The 22116-nt window shown below is 44.1% G+C and overlaps 1 protein-coding gene across 5 annotated transcripts; it reads left to right on the forward strand.

The window, feature by feature from the left end:
* The first annotated feature begins 1034 nt into the window (after nt 1–1034).
* On the forward strand, nt 1035–21553 carry TMEM268 (transmembrane protein 268). 5 transcript variants are annotated; one of them, XM_032797861.2, is made up of 9 exons: nt 1035–1281; nt 5500–5686; nt 7505–7614; nt 11218–11325; nt 12568–12717; nt 13427–13537; nt 15468–15548; nt 18253–18429; nt 19782–21553. In XM_032797861.2, the coding sequence occupies exons 2-9, from the start codon at nt 5545–5547 to the stop codon at nt 19959–19961; spliced, it is 1059 nt and encodes a 352-aa protein (XP_032653752.1). In that variant the 5' UTR covers nt 1035–1281; nt 5500–5544; the 3' UTR covers nt 19962–21553. The 5 variants fall into 5 exon arrangements, with proteins under 5 accessions (XP_032653752.1, XP_032653758.1, XP_032653759.1 ...); XM_032797867.2 differs by having other exon boundaries at nt 1191–1281; nt 5555–5686; XM_032797868.2 differs by lacking the exon at nt 1035–1281 and adding an exon at nt 1968–2051 and having other exon boundaries at nt 5555–5686.
* The last annotated feature ends 563 nt before the right edge of the window (nt 21554–22116 follow it).

Here is a 22116-nt window from a genome sequence, read left to right on the forward strand (position 1 = left end):
TTTGGGTCAGCGGATTGTGCATCCTCATGCTTTGAATCAGATGTGAGTAGTCCACAACTAGGGTCCGATCTAGGCCAGGTCTGTTCCAGTCAGGGGAACGAAGAGGTGGGATTCCTGACTCGTGTCGCTGTGCTGGCAAAACTCCCTAGAATAGACACAGTTATACTGGTAAAACTGCTTTTGCCAGGATAGTTTATTTCACTTAGGGGGTGTGGAAGGGGGTGAGGGAGGGAACTGAAATAAGCCAAGCCAGCAAAAGCACAATTTGGCTGGTAAGTTCTTTGTCCCATAAGGAGTGCTGTACTGGTGTTCTATACCCCCAGCTAAGGGCTCCTAATATAGACCTGGCCTCAGAGCCACCACCAACCTTACAAAAGTGCTTGAGAGTCTTTCCACTCACGACAATGGATCAGACCCCTATTGCAAAACTAACACAGCTTTTCTTGGTCTCTCTATGCAGCTGTTTATTTGTAAGGGAAGCCAGGAAAATGTCCTAATTTGGTGGTCGATTCTTGTAAATATCCAATACATTCCCAGCCCTGGGAATGTATCTCCCCTTCCTCCCATCTTCATTTGTCTGTTTATTTGCATGGCCATTTTCTTAGTACTGTATGTTACTCCCCAACCTTGAGCAATTGGTGTGAAATCTTCAATCTCTGTGTATTTCACAGAGAGACGTGCTTGCTACAGCTTTGCTTAATTCCCGCCTTCTGTAGCTGGGAAGGGGAGATGCATGGCAGCCTTGGCTGTCTTTTAAGAAAAGAGCACAGCTAATGCGGTCAGTGTTTATTCGTTGGGCTTGTTTTACGGGAATGAGTGCCTATTTTGGTACCACTCAACAACAGCGCTCTGTTTGTGTGTGTGTGTGGTTTGGGGATGATTGATGGGGCAGAGTCTTCAGTGAGAACAATGAATCAGAACCTTGATTAAAGTTATTTCTTATGAGTCAAATATTCTGGTAAAGGAAATGTCACCATGCTGGAAATGAGCACAGTCAGCGAAGACAAGTTTCACGGTGCTCAATCTCAGCGGTCATCTTCAGAAGGCTTTCACTGCAGACTCTAAGGGTGCCATCCCATTGTTAAAGCTCTGCTTTGGCTAATAAACCCACGGCAGTTTAGATGATGCAACCCTGGGATCTGCAGCTGCAAATACAAGGTGACCCTCATCTTCTTGTTTAAGGGAAAGTGTCCCCTTTGGACCATGTTGATGATCAGCTTCCTGGACCTCCACTAACCCTATGGAGTTTAACCCCAGCTCTGAACTCCCCCAGACTTTGAGGTATGTGAAATCCGGAGTCTCTACAATTGTAACAGATGGGGAAACACTGTGCAGGCACTCTACAGGGTTAAACCCACTATATACAACATGCCTAGGGTAAAACTCTCACGCACATGAGCTATTTTGCAAGTTGGTGCCTGCAACACAGTATAATGAAAGCAAAAGGCAGGGTGGAGGCGAATATGCTGCTGTGACTTCCGTGGGTTGCACCAGCGTATTCATTTGGATCAAGGCAAATGACGATGATTTATTTCTGCAGCAGCCACACTGTACAATAGAAAGCAAGAAAGAGGTCCCCATCCCAAGGTTCAACAGTGTTAAGGCACAACGCTTACAGCAATGGACATGCTCATACAAAAGACAGGATGAGAGAAGGAAGTGAATGGGGTGGACTTATTGGATTCAGAAGACAACGCGAAATAGGTGAGGTTTTAGAAGTCTCTTGAAGGACCAGGGGAATGGATCTGGTTGAACATTAATCTGGAGCTTAGCTAAGAACATGAGGTGTCACAAAAGGAAGTACAATAGCTCAGAGTGAGTGAAGGAGACAAAGAGAGTAGTCACAATACTAGATTGACAGAGCATATGGAACGGGAGGGGGCATAGGAGGAGACAAAGGCAGAGTCCCAGAGAACTCTGGAGGTGAAGAGGAGAACCTAAGAAGAGAGAGAGGGAGGGTGGAGTTGGGGGAAGGACGGATCTCCACAGAGGGGCATTGCTTCCACACGAATGGAGAACCCCATGGAATGAGACGCACGCTGGATAAAAAGGTAATGGGGAAGCTATGGAATCTGCACCCTCTTCCTGGGTAGGAGGGGCTGGCTTCCTGCAGCAGCTCTGCTGCTGTCTGTGAACTGCCAGCACTCATAGCCTGCCCTGAGCCAGCTTTTCCCTCTGAAGTTTTCTCTAGTGGGAAGCTCTTTTCATATGACTGAACCGTCTGACACATCTAAGCCTGCGGATCCCGAGTCAGCTGTCACTTTATATGCTACCAGCATTGATGGCGCGTTTAGTGGGTGTATGTCTTTGTGCTGTGGTTTGCTTATGTCTCTTGTTTTCTTTTTTTCATTGTCCTCCCAGTTTGCCACCAATGGGCAGGAATTGAGGGCGAGGCCAGGAGGGATAGTGACATTCACCACTTGTCTTTTGACCTAGGGAGAAGAGTTTATTCCACCCTTGATCAAGGAAAATAGGATGGAGAGTGGTTTTTTTTTTTTTTTTTTTAGAACAAGAATGTTCGTTATTTGGGCTGGCGTCAGGGTGATGTGATCTGGTGGAGAAGGGTTTGGTGTGTGTGTGTGTGTATTTGTGTGTGTGTGTGTGTGTGTGTGAGAGAGAGAGAGAGAGAGAGAGAATGTGAGTGTGTGTGTGTGTGAGAGAAAATAGCTGCTCTCACAACGGAGATATTTCATGGTATTCCCTGCCACAGCAGATCACTAATTTTCTTGAGATTGCACAAATACTCACCCTCCTAAGCACTCAGTCTGAAAAATGCCACCGCTGCATGCGTCAAATTCACACACACTTCTCCTGTTGTGCTAAATTATCAGAGCCTTACTCCTTCAACTGTGAGTTTCCTGTTCTTTGTGGGCTCCTGCTGCAATCATAACGATCTTTTAATGTAGTTTCTGTTGCATCAGTTTCCTGTTTGACTGCACTTTAGCTGATGACTATCATGGATTTATGTGACTGGATTAAACCTCAGTGACACCAAGAGATGCAAACAGAGTAATCTCATATCTGATTGTGGAACAGCATTGATAGGCTTTGTGAAGGAGCCCTGCAGCTGCAACATGGGCTCGGGGGAACACAAGTAAGACAGGAGAAAAAGGTAGAGAAGTGAAGAGTAATTGTGGAGCATCATCCGTGTGCTAATAGGGATGCAGATGAGCCCCATGCACATAGGGCAGTTACTGATGCAGGACAAGCCTCAGAACGTTCAGATGCTCATTTTGGATAAGCATCTCCAGCTTGGCTGCTGATCTGAACTATACAAACCTCCTGCATCAGCAACATTTCACTCAAAATCTCACAAGCACCATGTCACAGTCCAGGGCAACTGCCTCTGTATCCAGCAAGAGCACCTACTTTTAGGCTTCTGGTTCCCAGCCATCAGCTCTCTCAGGTGGAGACCTCATCTTGCTTCCTTCTGACTGGGCTAAACAGTTTCCCACCTACTCTGTGAGTTCCCCAGCAAGTTAGACTGCCAAAGCAGGCCTGCTTTGCTTTCTCCTCAGAGGCTATAAGCAGCATAATTGCCCTTAATTATAAGGTACCGCACAACTTTTCTAAGCAAGCACATTTATTCTTAAGATGAAAGCATTACAGAGAAAACATAAAAACATTAAAGGAACCTACACACATGCTAATACTCTTACCAGAGACCACCCTGCCCAACCCCAGCAAAGACTCTGGGGTGGGGCAGTCCTTCAAACCCACTAAGGGGTTTTGCTGTGGTTCAAGTTCCTAACAGCATTAGCTCAGAACAAGCACCCCTATGAATCTGTGAGTCCCTCTTTTATGCTGTTTGGACATTTGACTTTGGGACGCTGGGAACAGATAAACAGCAGACAACGGGTTGCTCTTCAGGGTGTAGCTTCAAGAGGTTGTGTCTGGAGATGGCGATTTGTATTTCCTTTCCCCCTCTGGTATTTCCTAGGAAACCTGCTCAACTAAAAATTCATTTGTGTCTGGTACATTGTTTCAATGAGTTCTTTGAAGCTCATAATACATCTCAGGGTTTACATTGGTCATGTGTCTCTCTTAGAGACATCTACCTCACACAATAATACATAAACATTTGCATTTTTAATCCAAGGTACAGTAGAACCTCAGAGTTACGAACACTTTGGGAAGGGAGGTTGTTTGTAACTCTGAAATGCTCGTAACTCTGAACAAAACATTATGTTCTCTCAAAAGTTTACAACTGAACATTGACTTAATACAGCTTTGAAACTTAACTATGCAGAAGAAAATGCTGCTTTCTCTTTATTTTTTAGTAGTTTACATTTAACAGAGCACTGTACTGTATTTGCTCTCTTTTTGTTTGTTTTTGTCTCTGCTGCTGCCTGATTGCGTACTTCTGGTTCCGAAGAAGGTGTGTGGTTGACTGCTCAGTTCATAACTCTGGGGTTCGTAACTCCAAGGTGCTACTGTACTTCTAAAATCCTTACATTGAATCCAATAAGGTTTGTCCAGGATATTGTCATATCTGACACACACTGTCCCTCTCCCAGGGCTGTGTGACTTCTGTTTCCGGAACGGAGAATTGAAATGCACAGGCAAGGGTGAAAATGAGGAAAAAAAAGTTACCCAGGCATTTCTGACCCAGCGCAAAGGTTCCCTGTGGGTGGTGGGTGGAAGTCCTAGTCTGTCTGTCTCTTTCTCTTCGCATTTGTAATGTTCCCATCACTGTATCATCATTTCTTATCTGAATTGCTTTTCTCCTCCTCACACAGTAGTCCATTATGATGGACTCAGTGCCCAATATTCACAGTTCAATGACTTGGCTGCTTCAAAGCATCAGTAATGCATCTTCTCACTGGCCCTGATCTTTCTCCAGGGAAGAAAATGGCCAAACTCCCCACTGGCTTCAACAGGCTCAGGATTAGGCTGACTAGACAGCAGGTGTGAAAAAATCGGCACAGGGGTGGGGGGTAATAGGAGCCTATATACGAAAAAGCCCCAACTATTGGGACTGTCCCAATAAAATCAGGACATCTGGTCACCCTACTCAGAATAGACCCATCTGTGGATTAATTGCATACAAAATGTGCATGATCATGTTTAATTAAAGGAAGGCTTTTCCCATGAACAAAGAGGGCTGTTGCCTCATATCCAGGAGGCGTGGACGCCTGGCACCCATGCCTGCAGCAGCATACATAAACATGTACGCTTTATCCATGAGGATTCTGGAGCTGACCCAAGAGCACTCCATTCATCATTTGAACATAGTTCATCAGGAGCAGAGCCTACAGTGCTCCTAAGAGTGTGTAGGCAGGTGTGCTGCAAGGGCTTTTTGTACAAGGTGGTATCATTTCTCTTCCTCCTTGCAGGCAAGATTGTGACTCCCTTGCTTAAGTCAAGTCATATATTACATCACAAGCAAATTAATGAGACTTTTTTTCAGTGTGATTAAGAATATCACAGTCTAGTCGACAGGAAGGAGAACAGTCTTTTTATGTGTTGACTTAGATTTAACTGGGTGTTTCTATGCAGTAAAAGAGGACAGGGGAAGAATTATGAATACAGAGTGTTGGATTTATGACTGCAGGAGATAGCGGTCTGCATGAAGCCCATTTCTTCACCATGGCCTGTGAAAGCCAAGCAGATGGAGCTGAGAAACAAAGTCCTGTCTCCTACTGTGGGACCCATGCAGATGAAAGCTCGCTTCACTGGGTGAAAGGTAAGCAAATAGCTCAGACTATTGATTGCAACAAGGACATTCTGAATCAGGTGGAATTGAACTAAGAGAAGCTGCATTTTTTTTTTCAGGGCTGCTCATTTTCAATTGAAGAAGTATAACCATTATAATAATTAAGCAAAAATCAAAAACACACCCCATGGCCAAGAATTACAAAAAGAGGGGCTAGTAATTTTGGGTACCCCAAGTTTGGGGAGCCCAACATGGTACACTTTAAAGAGGCCTGCTTTTCAGGTGTGCCCTGCTGAAAATTAGACCCCTTTAAGGCATCTCAGTTGGGGCACCCAAAGTCATAAATTGCTTGTGAAGATCTTAGCCTGGATTTGTAAAGTGACTGACGCAGCCTTGCTCTGTTTATGCGGCTTAACACAACACTCCTTTAGAAACTGACTAAAGTTCTGTCTCCATCTGATACAATAATAGCAGTTTGCTCTGGTGTCCCATGTTTCATACATAGCTCAGGAGAAGGCTAGCTCAGTGGTTTGAGCATTGGCTTGCTAAACCCAGGGTTATGAGCTCAGTCCTTGAGGGGGCCCCTTAGGGCTCTGGGGCAAAATCAGTACTTGGTCCTGCTAGTGAAGGCAGAGGACTGGACTCAATGACCTTCAAGGTCCCCTCCAGCTCTATGAGATCGGTATATCTCCATATGTTTTGTTAAGTGGTTGCCCTGTGCAGATTCAGCTGCAGGATCAGGGCCCAAGATTTCAAAGTGACTTTAAAAGATATCAGTGGGAGCTGCAGGTGCTCAGCTCATCTGGACATGAAGTCATGTAAATGTTTTAAAAAGGGTCCATTCATTCTGAGCGTCTCTTTCTGGTTTGCCCAGCTTAAGACATCTGGTAGCTAGTGCTTGATTTGCAGAGGCATTGGGCACTCATCACTCTCTTTGGCTTCAGCTGAAGTTGCAGGATGCCCAGCAGCTTTGAAAATCACTGGGGCTAGAGCTGGCCACCCAAAATTATTAGCCTTTGCCCTGAGTAACTTGCCTAAGGTCCCAGAGTGGGTTAGCGGCAGGGCTCGGAATAGAACCCAGGTTTACCAGCTCCTGCTCCTGCTCTGCTAGATGATGCTGCAGTTCATCTCAGCAAACACGTCAAACATTGTTTCATTCACGTACCCCACAGGTCTTGGAATATGCCTGTTCCATGGATTTTAATCTGGATGGGCCACACCTTTGTGTGAGAAGGAATTTAGCTTCCTTGTTGTTACGCAACATAGGGAAATCCTCGGGTGGAGTAGAGATGGCGCAGAGGGTGGGACAAGGCGTGCCATGGGTAGGAGGGGGTGGGGTGGACTCTACAGGGCTCTGCCCTATTCTCAGCCAAGACAGCAGTGCCTTAAACCCAGTTTCTCAAAGGTATTTAGGCACCTAGATACCATTGAAATCAATGGGAGTTAGGGCCCTAAATAAGTTCAAGGAGCTGGGCCTTAAAGCCATTTGTCACAGATCTTCACAGCTGTTTTGAATGGGTTGAATCCATTGTCTTGTCACCCACTGGATTGGCACATGATCCCTTCCCAGGTCAGATCACTTCCTCTTGGGCACATGTAGGATTTGATCTCCTTACCTTTCAGCCCTTGGACCCTCCAGTATAGCCAGAAGGCTGCGCAGCTCTTTGTCTTGTGATTTTCTTAGAAACGATTGAGGAAGAATTCAGAGTCCATCACATGCTGAGAGCTTTTCAGTGCAACCTGCCATTTCCTCAATTTGCAAGCCCATTTCAGCACTCATGAGGAAAACACACCACAGATCGGTCCCTTATGATCACACCCAGCCTTCTCCTCCGATTCTTTTTGCAGAGTTTCACAATGGCCAAGTGCTTATGGCTCTCACTGCTAGCAATACCTGCTCTTCTACCGTCTTTGATATGGAGCTTTGTGCAGAGAAACTGAAGACCTTTGGAATTGAGGTTAGCTCCTCACCAGGAACCTGGCTACTGGATGGGTTACCGGGGAGATGGGTATTTTTATGCCAGTGTCACTTGCACTTGTTACAAGAAATCAGGGTCTACTTCATATCTGTCACTCAGAAGTATAGACGGCCTGTAGGAAGAGAGCTATCGCTTACACCTGTGCAATCCTACTGACTTCAGTTGTCTTTCGTGTGCATCACAAGTCCATATCTAAATTATTCCGTGATCTAAGTGCAGCATCATTGAGGGTAGCAAGGTGTTGCACTCCTCTACCCTGTTTGACTGTCTGTATCGTTGCCCTGCAGTCACATTGGCTTAGCCCAATCATCACAAATTATTGCCTTCTGAGAGGTTGGGTGTGTATAAATTTTAGCTGCGTCTGAGAAAGTGATATTACGAAGTACAATGATAGTGCTTTGAAATCCTCTGGTGATAAGTGCTCTGTATAACTCAGGGCTTGTTTACATGCAGAGTTGAGTCAGTTGAACTGGTGCGATTTTAAACCGGTGCATGTAAACAAGTCCTGCAGCTCATAACAATCAATTTGCAGACACCTGGAAGATAATAAGGTGATACATACCAGCCAGCACAGATATGTAAAAAACAAATCGTGTCAAACCAATCGAATAGCTTTCTTTGCAGGGTAACGATCTTGTGGATGGGGGGGAAGTGGTGGATGTGGTATATCTTGACTTTAGTAAGGCTTTTGTTACTGTCTTGCACAATCTTTTCATAAACAAATTAGGGAAATACAACCTAGATGGAGCTACTATAAGGTGGGTGCATAACTGGTTGGAAAACTGTTCCCAGAGAGTAGTTATCAGTGGTTCACAGTCAAAGTGGAAGGGCATAATGAGTGGGGTCCCACAGGGATCAGTTCTGTGTCTGGTTCTGTTCAATATTTAGCCAATGGCACAGAGAGTGCACTTATAAATTTTGTGGATGATATCAAGCTGGGAGGGGTTGCAAGTGCTTTAGAGTGCAGGATTAAAATTCAAAATGATCTGGACAAACTGGAGAAATGGTCTGAAGTCAACAGGATGAAATTCCATAAGGACAAATGCAAAGTACTTCACTTAGGAAGGAACAGTCAGTTGCACACATACAAAATGGGAAATGACTGCCTAGGAAGGACCACTGCGGAAAGGGATCTGGGGTCATAGTGGATCACAAGCCAAATATGAGTTAACAGTGTAACACTATTGCAAAAAAAGCAAACATCATTCTGGGATGTATTAGCAGGTGTGTTGTAAGCAAGACACAAGAAGTAATTCTTCCGTTCTACTCTGCTCTGATTAGGCGTGAGCTGGAGTATTGTGCCCAGTTCTGGGTGCCACTTTTCAGGAAAGACATGGATAAACTGGAGAAAGTCCACAGAAGAGCAACAAAAATGAGTAAAGGTCTAGAAAACATGACCTGTGAAGGAAAATTGAAAAAAAAAATGGGTTTGTTTAGTCTGGAAAAGAGAAGACAGAGAGGGGACAGGATAACAGTTTTCAAATTCATAAAAGCTTGTTACAAGGACAAGGGAGAAAAAAATGTTCTCCTTAACCTCTGAGGCTAGGACAAGCAGCAGTGGGATTAAGTTGCAGCAAGGGAGGTTTAGATTGGACATTAGGAAAAACTTCCTAAGTGGCAGGATTGTTAAGCACTGGAATAAATTGCCTAGGAAAGTTGTGGAATCTCCTCATGGGAGATTTTTAAGAGCAGGTTAGACAAGCACCTGTCAGGGATGGTCTAGATAATACTTAGTCATAGAATCTCAGGGTTGGAAGGGACCTCAGGAGGTATCTAGTCCAACCCCCTGCTCAAAGCAGGGCCAATCCCCAGACAGATTTTTGCCCCAGATCCCTAAGTGGCCCCCTCAAGGATTGAGCTTACAACCCTGGGTTTAGCAGGCTAATGCTCAAACCACTCAGCTATCCCTGCCATGAGTACAGGGGACTGGGCTAGATGACCTCTCGAGGTCTCTTCCAGTCCTACGATTCTATGATTCTCCAGTCTGTTTCACTAAGGCCTGGTCTACACTGGGGGATGGGAGGATCGATCTAAGATACGCAACTTCAGCTACGAGAATAGCATAGCTGAAGTCGACGTATCAGTGGCCATGTCTAGACTACACGCCGTATCGGTGAGTTAAAATCGATTGCTCTGGGATCGATATATCGTGTCTAATCTAGACGGGATATATCGATCCCTGAGCGTGCTTATATCGATTCCGGAACTCCACCAACCCCATCGGAGTTCCGGAAGCGACATGGTGAGCCGCGGACATCGATCCCGCGCGGTGAAGATGGGTGAGTAAATCGATTTTAGATATTCGACTTCAGCTACGTTATTCACGTAGCTGAAATTGCGTATCTAAAATTGATTTTATCCCGTAGTGTAGACCAGCCCTTAGATCGACTTAGATTGATTTACTTTACGTCCTCACGGAGTGGGATTGACTCCTCCATCGACTCCACTTCCGCCTCTCGCCCTGGTGGAATTCCGGAGTCAACGGGGAGCAAAATTGGGGATCGATGTAGATGAGGCGCGATACATTGATCACTGATAGATCGATCACTACCCGCCAAATTGGCGGATAGTGTAGACATACCCTAAAAGACCTGATCTTGGCACTAAAAGATCCAATCTTGCTCCCACTGAAGTCAATGGTCAAACTCCCAGTGGCTCAAATGGGAGCAAGTATGGGCTCGTTGCTGGTGGAGAGAGAGACTTGAGTAACATTCTTGTCAAGGGTCTGTGAGCAATTAGACAAACAATTCATTGTGCTGAAGACAGAAAGGGATGGAGCAGAGCTGGAGGTATCTGTGATGGACACAGCATTGCAAACTCTCACCTTTAAATATGATCTTGGTCTGATATGAGCTCCCATGATGGATCCTTTTGCAGTTTCATATCAGCACAGTGATTCTGCCTCACAAAGAGTTTCACTGCTTTCAGGGCAAGCTGGGCTGACTGCATGAGCAGGGCAATGACAGACAGACAGATGGAGACACACACACACACGCACACACACACTTTAGTGAAATGGACACAACCCCTTTTGTGGACTCTTATTTCAGTTTACGAGAGACTTATTTCAGTTTTGCTTAAACCTGTTCCTGACTGACTTCAGCTAAACTTAAATAAGTTTGATTTAAACCAATATAAGAATGTTCAGACAGCCTTTTACACCGGTTTAAATAAATCAGTTTAAGATCCCATCAGTTAAATTTCTGCAACTGCTGCAAATCTGCAGGTAGATGTATCCTTAGCTGTACAGAAAGGATGAGGAGCTCAAAGCACTTTACAAAGATTGGTGGTATCATTTACAAATGGGGAAACTGAGGCACAAATAGTTTTTTTTGGGGGGGGGGGCAGATTTTTATCTCTGTTATGCCAGTAAAAATGAGATCAGAATTTGGGCCAACGGTCCTTGTTTGGAGGCAAAGTCTGGGACACAGGCCAATTCTATTGAATCTCCAATCTCAATCTAATCACGTGAAATACTGGCCTGGCTCTTGGCTATTGCCATTCAACTCTCCTTCTGATTGTTCTTAGAGATCTGCATGAAAAAAAGTGAGTGGGATTTGTTTGTTTTTGATTTCTGAACAGATGACAAAGGATCAGTGGAGGAATTTAATTCAAAACGCCATTCTGGAACCTGATGTAAGAAGATACATGTTTTACAACTCCAGAGCTTTTGGGATAGCCATTGCTGCGGTAAGGATCATGGCCTCTCATTGAGGTTAATTGGTATGTGCCATTACTGATGTACAATGAAAATTGCCTCGGGGATTTTCACAGGAGCCTAAGGGAGTTAGGTGCCATTTCAATGGGAGTTTGGAGAAAGGATTGAATTTTCAAAGGCACAAATGGGAGTTAAGCATCCAACTCCTATTGACTTTAAGTGGGAGTTGAGCACCTAACTCACCGAGGCCTTGTGGAAAATCCCATCTTGCAGAGACTGCTATATAATGAGGCAGGTAAGCACACTGCCAACTTTTCAGGAGTCCCACCACAGGCTGCCAGTTAGCAAAGCTTTCGCTGTGGTGGCTTTAATGGGGATGGAACTCATTTACTGGAAGCATCTGCCTCAGCCCATCCTTCTCAGCTCTCAAACATCATCTGAAAACACTCTGTACCTCATTCTCATGTACCCTGAGGTCTTCTCACTTCTCTGGCAGGGCCAAGGAGTCTTAAAATAGGACTAAATTATATTTTCAACGTCTTTCAGGCCCCTTTTAATTAACACATGAATAGTTAGGGGTATTTTTTAATGTCAGCCATTGTATTTTCGCTAATGCTGCAGTGTTTAGATTTTTAATTAATTTTTCTGTTTGGCATTATTGATCTAACCTGTCTAATTTATCTATCTATCCCATGTAACATTGTACCACTCTGTATCCTATCTACCTTTCAGTCCATTTCTAATCTATATGTCCCATCAGGCAATGTCCTGTCTTAAGATACTACTCCAAGGTATCCTCAAATGAATACGACTCTGGTCTGCCTTCATTAGTCCCAAGAATGGTCTCTTGAGGCAGGTGCCACTGTACATCATTTTTGCATTATTGTATTTTAACTGTCTTGGCAGTACCCTTCATGCTTTGGTGTGGGAACTTTATAAACACAGTGACTATAATAACTATTATTATCAATGCACCTGGGGGAATCCGTTTCTTACTAAAAATGGAGGAACTTGGTTGAAATCCTAAGTATGAAACACCATCAAGAATTCATCTGCTGTCTTTGAGGATCAGGAGCTCATTCAATCCCGACTCTCATTCTAGACCTCTCTCCCCCCTGATTATTATTAGAAGGAACTTTTGTCCATTAACCCTCAGAAAATCCCTGGTAGTTTATCTAATTTATGAGACGGGAGCTTTCTTGATCTCTTGACCTTTCTTCTGCTTTCGCTATTTTTGTGAGTATTGTTTTCTGAGTCTCTCTGGGTCTTTTCAGATTTTCTACATCTCAGTCTGGGCAAATATTTACTCCACCATGCAGCTGTATTCCTCTGGGTGCCGCTGGGAGGTCAGCATTCTGGTGACAGTGGCTGCCATAGCACTCACTATAGTTATTATATTGATTATTGACCAACATCAAAGGAAGGTAAGGAGAAATTTTTCAGGTGTTCAATTATGTATTTCTTTCCAAACAAACAGTTAGGGAACAAGGTAATTGTCTAGAAGCATTTGACGAGCACAATTGCCACGAAGGGACAACATATTTTAGAATGGACACAGTATAATTAGAATAACCAATGGGGTGCGCAAGATAAAGTTAGGCCGCATATCAGAAAAAATAAAAGTCCAAGGGCTTGATCAATAGCCCACTGAAGTCAATGAAAGTCTTTACATTGACTATGATGGACTTTGGATCAAGCGGCGAATGATGAAAGCTATAGACTTAATCTTCTAAAGAAAGTGGAAGCTCCATTGTCTGAGATATTGAAACCTAGACTGGAAGATATACAGAAGTGTCTGAGATAATCCTGCGCTGACTGGTGGAGGAAGGAACAGGTACAATGATCTTACAAGTCATTTCCCTCTCCAACTTCTGGGATTATATCACATTTTGTGATGAGAACTCTGGTTGAATAGACTTGGTAAGTAAACTTGCTTCAATGGCAGCAAAGTTAGGCCAGAGCTGAACACCTCTGAAAAGACTACCTGAAATGGATAGTTTCTCTCTTTGCTTTGTTTTCAGGGACTTAGGACTTTGGGACCATCAGAGTCACTGACTCTTTAAAATTCCAGGTTGCAGGCTGGCCTGGAAAGTCACCATGGGACATGCTAACATCGTCTCTGTTATTTAACAGATACATGTGAATACTGATGTGAGGCTGGCAGCTGCCAATGAAGTCTTCATGAAGCACAACTTACTTCTGGGGGTTGCAGATGCCATGGACAGGCACCAGAATGTTCTACAGGTATCCTTTCTGGGTGAGACAATTTCCCCTCATTGCTGGTGCCTGCAGATATGGAGGTATTTATCATCAGTCTTCTCATCAAAGAGGCTCTCCAGAGTTTTTTTTCATATCTGGGGCCTGACCCACTGAAGATAATGAGTCCAACTGAGTTCAGTGGGCTTCTTCATTATTTGTTGTGTGCCAGCAGTGTGCTCAGGGCTGTAAAATGTAAAGGAACATGTGGTCCCTGCCCCTAGCGCTTACATTCTATGCTGGGAAGACAAACTCATTAAGACACCTAATACACCATTTTCACAAGTGCCTCCTGACTCTGCGTGCCCTACTTAGACACTTTAAAGGGGCCTGATTTTAAGAGGATGAGTGCTTCGTGCTTTCAGAAAATTGGGCCTCTTTAAGACGTCTTAAATTGCCTCCTGCCCCCAACATAGAGGGACACCAAATCAGTAGGTACTTCTAAAAATGTAGGCCCAGAGGACCAAACGAAAGTGAGTCTCAGACCCTAATTTTTAAAGAGAACTTTTGTGGATTATCGCACAACAGCTTGGAAGATGTGCAGTTGAAGAGAGGAGTTGAAGAAGGGGGCAAGAAAACAAAGACTGCCCCTGCCCCAAGCATAGGAGGCAGCATGGGAGAAGGCACAATGATTAGCAATGAAGAGGAAACCAGGAGCTGAGAGGGGGGTAGGAAGAAATTAGGAGAGATGGAAGCAGGAGGGGAGTTTTGCAAAGTCTTGAAGGTGAGGGTGATACACTTGAGAACTTGAACTAGCTGTTTGGACAAACCTGGCTACATCTCTAACTAATCAAGATGGCTAATGGACTAGGCTCTGGGCTCTATGCACGTGTGCTGGGCTTGTCAGAGAACAGAACTAGGCCCAAGGATGTATATTTTTAGCCGTCTTACTCCAATGTTTGACTATATCTTTTCTCAGCTTTCATATTGCTTTGGAATTCCCTTGATCATGCAAAGCAAGACTCTAGATGTGTACCCCCCACAATCCCCAACATTGGTGGAGCACCTCATTCTTCCCTCCTTAGGGACTCCATGGCCACCACCCACAAGGATCAGTGGGTCCTGGTTTCTTAGTGAGTGATGCCTCTATCTAGTGGCTGGGAGCACAAAACCAGCAACTTCTAGGTTATTAGGTCACAAGTACAGAAAATCAAGGAATACATAAAAATAAAGCACAGTCTATTCCCTGGACCAGACAGAGGTCATTTAAAAGAAGGGGAGAGGAACAGGTGAAGGTCTCAGAGAAAATAAATAAATAAGGCCCCAGCCCTCCCAGAACAGCCACTAAACCCCCCAAACAAGAAATACCCCCACCGTAGTCTCCCCACAGACCTGACCAGGGCAGTGGGGCTGGAGCTCAGGTTGTAGGGCTGGTATCCCTGTCTATGCATCCAACCACTCTCTTGTCCAGCTGGATAGCATCCTGGGCAGTTATGAGACCTGGCTGACCCCTGGGTCCCAGTGCAGGGGGGCCTACGGGCACCACTGGTTTTTCATCCCCTATGGATGTAGCTTTTTGGGGCTCAAACTCACCATTGTGGAGGGGAGGCTCTGGTTTGGCCTCCAGCCATCCTACCGGGTCAGTCAAAATGGCTGCCTCTCCTGCAACTGTGGAGAGTAACAACCAGCCTCCTTCCCCTCTGGGTCTCCTTCCCTGGTCACTTGACCCCTCTGAGTGAGCTTCACAAGGGTCACCCCAGCATGCCAGTCCACTTCCTAAGTGTGTCCCTCCAGCACAAACAGATAGCTCCCACAGGCAAAGATTGGGAGGACCTATGTCTTGTCTCCAAAGTCCCCAAACTGGCAGGCAGTGGCTACAGATAGATACGTTGCTAGCTCAAAAGATGGAGCATTAAGGAATTGTATTGGTGTCTATCCTGTAAAATGCTCCTTCCTTAACATACCCCACCATCGTCAGCTTTGCTTTGTCCATTTCAACCTGGAGCAGTGTCTTCACTCCTTAGCAGGCTATATTACAGAACAGAAGAGAAACCACCAGGTAAACAATGCTTGGCGCAATCCGAGCTGACTGTGCTACACACAACCTCTAGGATTCGGAAGAAATGAGGGGTATAATGCCTCGGCCAGGTTCCCAAGTATACTCTGGTTGTCTTACCCCACTCTAGTAACACAAAACAGCCAGAAACATGGCTTCACCAGCCAGCTGAGCTGGGTTTGTGGCTGCTTTGCATCACTGGAACAGCACAAAGTGTGGTGGCGAATTGAGCTCAGTGTGGTGATCTGAAAGTGAATCTAATACAAATAAAAAGGATCGTCTGTTTGAATTTCCTTTGATCAGGCCCCATTGTAAATTTCTTCCTCTAGGGCCAGGTGTTTAGACATGCGTGCCACAAATCAATTGTATGCATATGTGTCCAGTTCACATGTGCAATTGGGCCTGTGCGTTTCTAAAAATCTGGCCCTTGATAATGAAACGGAAAAATGTACTGAAAGAAAATGAACAAGAATCAGGGCCAGATTTTGATACCTCACTCACTTTGAATAGTACCTAACTTCCTGAGCCCTGCGATTGAAATCAGTGGGACAGCGCAAGGAGTAAGAGATGACTCTGTTTGACTAAGGTTATAAAATCTAATCCCTTCAAACACTGTTCTAGCTCTTTTCCTCTAGGACAGGGGTTGGCAACCTTTCAGAAGTGCTGTGCCGAGTCTTCATTTATTCACTCTAATTTAAGGTTTCACATGCCGGTAATACATTTTAACGTTTTTAGAAGATGTCTTTCTATAAGTCTATAATATATAACTAAACTATTGTTGTATGCAAAGTAAATAAGGTTTTTAAAGTGTTTAAGAAGCTTCATTTAAAATTTAAATTAAAATACAGATCTTATCAGTTTAGTGTGATCCTTGCCTTTCTTTTCCTTGCTGAGTTTTCCAATGTCTGGCATGTATTTGGATACTTTAAGCTGCACACAGACTTCTGAGTGATCAGTTGTTAACCAGCTCCGAGAGGGACAGAGGACAGATTTCATGTGTGAAAATGGATCGAAATGCTGAAAGCATTGTAAACGCAATTTTCTTTAAACAGTTACATTTCACTGGCAGGGATGTCCAGCAGGTCAGAAGAGAGGCCCCGTAATCTCTCTCGGTTGCTTCAAGTGCACTTTGTAGATCTCCAAACTTTGATGCCCACAATTCTGAGCTTTTTAACTGAATGAGCTGCATTTTGAAATCTTCAACACCCATCCACTGAAATACAAACAAATCCAAGTTGCTTTCATTGAACTTTTCAGGTTTAATTAGAAAAGAAAGCGTTGGGTCAAATAGCTGGAAATCTGTCAGAAAATTCTGATTCCAGTTCTTTCATGTACGTTCTAATCTCAATGTCAAACGCAGTGTGCTGTTCCATGTGGCGTGATGGTGATGCAAGCAGCAAATCAGGACTTAAAAATATCCCAGTACAGTAGCACTGGAACAATTTTTAAGGTGGGGGTGCTGAGCTGCGGCCCCTCTTGCCCCGGTCTGCACCCCTCACTGCCCCAGGCTGGGGCCAGTGGGCCACAGCTTGGGGCAGCTGCAGAGCCCTGGGCCGGCGGCTGGGACCCCAGGCTGGCAGTAGAGCCCTCTGGATCAGTGGCCAGGACCCGGGCAGGGTGAGTGCCACTGAAAATCAGCTTGCGTGCTGCCTTCGGCACGTGTGTCATAGGTTACCTACCCCTGCCCTAGGATGTGCATGAATATGTAAATTCCACACTGTAGTGTCATTGCTGGTTATGCGCCTAAGTCCTGGTGTGCGTTTCAAATCCCCACTCCTGTAATCCTCTGAAATCTGAAGAAGTCTCACTAGTGAAGTGATGGATGCAGCAATGGACAGAATGCGACAAGCAAACTGAACAGCCTAACAAGCATCACGCATTTCAGACAAAAGCATTATTTTTTACTGCTGACCAATGTGAGTATGACATTCACAATCTGAGCAGTAGTCCTGGCAATATGTTGGATCCTGGACAAAACATGAACCTAGTCCCTCCTGCAGGGAGGTTAAATTCTATGCTAGACACACGGCACATGTTAGATGCACCACCCGATGAAATGCAGCTCAAAGCAGTGTGGGTAGCTTTAACCTATTTTCAGGCTGGGTAGAATTGAATGTTTATTTTTTAAAATAATTTTGACAAATAATATTGATGTTTATTTTTAAGCACTTTTTTGATGTCTGTTGATTTAAATTTTCAGATTTGCAGAAAATTGTGGGGTTGGGTGCCAGACAGTTGAGTAGGCTGGAGTCAGACAATAATTTTTTAAGGACAGTAGGCATTGAGATACAAAAAGTTAAAGCTTTGATGACTGTTAAAACATTAGCTATTAATATTAAATATTCGTATGTCCCAAAACATAGAAAGTAAACATCCTTAAAGCAGACAGTAATTCTTCAGTAAGCATTTTTCGTAACTTTGCCTATTAGTAAATTTCTAATTAATATTGATGGAAAATCGTTTTTCATTGGGGTGTGTGTGTGTGTGTGTGTGCAGTGAAATTGATGTTACTGACATTCACTGATGAAAATTGAATCCTGCCAAACGTACATTTTTTTCATGCCCTTCTTTCCTGGGTGGATAATTGTTGATAACTGTGCAGCACCAGACCTTATAAATTATCCTTGCGAGCTACTCAGTGAGGAAAGGCAGAAAGGCAATGCTGCCCACCTTTGCAGATCCCAAGAGCTCTCCTTGTGTTTTTCAGTCAGCCCTGAGACACAACCTGGACCAGTTCTGTGTTACTATGGAGACAGTGATCCAGTCGGATCAGGGAAGAGGAGAGGAGAGTTCATCTGAAGAGTCACCTCTTCTACCCAGTGACAAGAAAGGGACTCTGGCATGCAGTGAACTGCTCCATCTTATTCCAGAGGGAACTCCAGAGGTAGCTTGGAGGCTAAGCAGCAAACATTTTCTCTCTGACTTAGCAAGAAAGCTTCAATAGGATAGGTTTGATTTACTGTACATTTTTATATGCAGAGCTATTGGGTGAATTTAGTGCTGGTGACAGCCCTGGGAATGGAAGTCCTCTAGCTATCTATAGAACAGCTACAATATGAGCTGTGGTGAAGCAAGCTTGCCTTCGCTCCATCTCTGCCAACTTGGCTCAGCCCTGACTCCCCGGCAGGATGAGGTTGTTCAGTCTCCATGGCCCACTTAGTCCTTGGTCCCTCAGCTGGGTCTGTCAGCTAATAATAAGTGTGGGGACTGTTCTGTGAGGTTGACGCCAACATGCTGAATCATTTCACATCAGCCCCAACATGGCTCTTGGATGGTAATGTTCTATCACTGCTGACCTGAGCTATATTTGAAACAGTGACCTAGCTGTCACTGAGTTCCATTACTATTCCTTCGAGCCATCTAGTAACCTCATTTATATTGCCATTAAGGACAGAGGACCTGATCCACCTTTGCAGTAAGGCAGCGTAAAGGTGTGTCCACTTTAAAGCGAGTGTAACTTACACCCCTTTACATAGCCAGAATGGCATAAATGTAAACAAGAATCAGGCCCAGATAAACTTAAGCTTCTGAGTGCAGTAGGATCCTCTTGCTTTACGGGGACTTTCCTCAGTATTTCTATTCATCCCATTTTTCGTACAAAAAATATAGCTACAAAATGTCTTTGATGGCTTTTGCGCTATCCCAGGGGTAGGCAACCTTTCAGAAGTGCTGTGCCGAGTCTTCATTTATTCACTCTGATTTAAGGTTTTGCATGCCAGTAATACATTTTTAGAAGGTCTCTTTCTATGTCTATACTATATATCTAAATTATTGTTGTATGTAAAGTAAATAAGGGTTTTTAAAATGTTTAAGAAGCTTCATTTAAAATTAAATTAAAATGCAGAGCTCCCCGGACCGGTGGCCAGGACCCGGGCAGTGTGAGTGCTGCTGAGAATCAGCTCGCATGCCGCCTTCGGCACGGGTGCCATAGGTTGCCTACCCCTGCACTATCCACTGCCGTAGGAACATCTGTTTTGGGGCTGGATCAGGAATAGTAAGGAGAAATGCATTAAGACTTATCATTTAATATCTAATACATCATCGATTGGGGGACAAGATGTCTCCTTGGCAGGAGATATTGGCACCAATATCTAAAAGGTCTTTTTCATCTTTGACTCCTATGATTGCCCCAGACTCTGTCACCATGGATGCTGACCCTAGAACTCTGTTACCCTGGGCACTGGGTAGGTACTGATGTGTGGAGTGCCTCTGATGTTGATCTCATTCTTGTTCCAGGTGATGGCCCAGCAGCTGTTGGTGATCTTCAGTGGCTATTACATCAGACTCTTGGTTAGTGGTCAGCTCCCGCAAGTCATCATGTTACGGCATGTGGAACACATGAATATCCCCTGCCTTTGCCAGTTCATAGAGATGAATGTGCTTGACACAGGTCACTGTTGGTTCAAGGCCAGGTGACGTGAGGGGCCTGAAAAGAGTTGTTGCAGTTAATACTGTTCAAATACAATGGTCCATGGAAGAAGCCAGGGCATAGGGAAGACCTGGAGAGAGATACAACTGCATCAGGGATTTGATTTGACCAATGAGAGGACAGTAATGAGGTGGAGGACATGAAATAAATGTTCAAAATCCCATTCAGAGACAATAAAAGAGACAGGCACCTAACTGCCCAACCGCTCTTGAACAGGAGCCAAATCTCAAATGAAGAAGTGAATTGTGCTGTTTATGACTTCCTTACTTCTCATCAGGTCTGTTGGCCGTGCGATACAAATAGTTGCATCTAAGTGTGTTTGTAATGAGCTATCAACTCATGCTGTGAACAGTGCAAGTAAGGATCATGTCTGGACGATGCACAGCATGTAAAGTTCAGATTGTTGAATGCTTAATGCAAGGAACATGGCAAGATCATGGCTTGTTAAGTTTCCTCTTTTATGCCCCACTCATGTTCCTTTCATCATGCATGTGTGATCCTTGCATTTTTCCCAGCATGGAGAAATGACCTGGCTATTGTCTTTATTTTCCTGCACAGACATACTCTATTTTCTTTGGCACTGAAGATCTCTCATGCTTGCTCCACGCCGGCAGAAATTCACAAGCTCTTAGCATCCCATTTGTTCTGGACTTTTGTTGGTATTTGTTATTTGCTAGGCATGGACACTGCACTCAGCACTCTATAAAACACAGAAGATGTCATGACTTTTGACCTGGAGAATTGTTAACCTAGGAGCATTATCAGAAATGTCCCCCATACGTTTGACTCTATCAGGAGTTGGGGTGATGAACAACTTCCAGAAGGTGCCCAGCATCTCACATTATTAGGCCTTTAAAAGACAGACAACATGAAACACACTATGAAATCTTAAGCAAAATTCTTTATTGAGCATCTTTTCTACTGTTTTGGGACAGTTTTTTTTTGTTGTTTTGTTGTTTTTTTTTTGCTATCATTTGTAAATGACATTGAAAAAGAATTAGTTTTAAGCAAAAAAACCCAAGGAGTCCTTGTGGCACCTTAGAGACTTAACAAATTTATTTGGGCATAAGTTTTCGTGGGCTAGAACCCACTTCACCAGATGCATGAAGTGAAAAATACAGGAGCAGGTATAAATACATGAAAGAATGGGGGTTGCTTTACAAAGTATGAGGTCAGTCTAACGAGATAAATCAATTAACAACAGGACACCAAAGGAGGAAAAATAGCATTTGAAGTGGTAAGAGAGTGGCCCATTACAGACAGTTGACAAGAAGGTGTGAGTAACGGTTTGGAGAAATTAGTATTGGGGAAATTAAGTTTAGGTTTTGTAATGACCCAACCACTCCCAGTCTTTATTCAGGCCTAATCTGACGGTATCCAGTTTGCAAATTAATTCCAGTTCTGCAGCTTCACGTTGGAGTCGGTTTTTGAAGTTTTTTTGTTGAAGAATTGCCACTTTGAGGTCTGTTGTTGAGTGACCAGAGAGATTGAAGTGTTCTCCTACTGGTTTTTGAATGTTATGATTCCTGGCTTGTTACCATGTTAATTTAATAAATGAGAAGTGAATGAAGTGCTTAAATTATACAAGTAATTGTGTCCTGGAGTAATAATCATGAACGGGCAATTAACACCCAAGTCAGACATGGCTCGTGCTTTCCATATGAATCCATCTGACAACTCCAGACCCGTATCATCTGGTTTCAGCAGGTAAACTTAAGGCTATAGTTCCATGGAGGAGCTGATCCAATACAAATGGCAATAGGTATTTACGTGACCTCGCGACCACGACAGGCTGTATCTGTAAGATTGTAGTAGCTGCCTTAGGCACACAGATGTCCTAGTGATGATCAGGGTATGTGAGGCTAGAGAGAGAGTTGTAATGATGTGCTCCTGCCTGGTTATTTCTAACTATGAAGTCCCCTGAATATCTTATTTCTGTTACATTCATTTGTAATTTGCCTCTCCATGGAGACATCTAAAGATATCGTTTAAACCAAGCTCCATCTATTACATAGGAACATGGGAATTGCTAGACCACCTCAGACTAGCGTGATCCAACTCAGTATCTCATCACCGACAGGGGTCCCTACCAGACGTTTTTGATGAAGGGGCAAAAAAATCCATAGAGAACAATTAAAAAGT

This window comes from Chelonoidis abingdonii, chromosome 24, assembly GCF_003597395.2.
Source record: "Chelonoidis abingdonii isolate Lonesome George chromosome 24, CheloAbing_2.0, whole genome shotgun sequence".
NCBI lineage: Eukaryota > Metazoa > Chordata > Testudines > Testudinidae > Chelonoidis > Chelonoidis abingdonii.

Excerpts from the sequence above, each read along its gene's own strand:
- TMEM268 (XM_032797861.2), top strand. The coding sequence starts at position 5,545 with ATGACTGCAGGAGATAGCGGTCTGCATGAAGCCCATTTCTTCACCATG. Across the intron at positions 12,718-13,426 it reads TTGACCAACATCAAAGGAAG|ATACATGTGAATACTGATGT; the intron begins GTAAGGAGAAAT and ends GTTATTTAACAG. Across the intron at positions 18,430-19,781 it reads TTCCAGAGGGAACTCCAGAG|GTGATGGCCCAGCAGCTGTT; the intron begins GTAGCTTGGAGG and ends TTCTTGTTCCAG.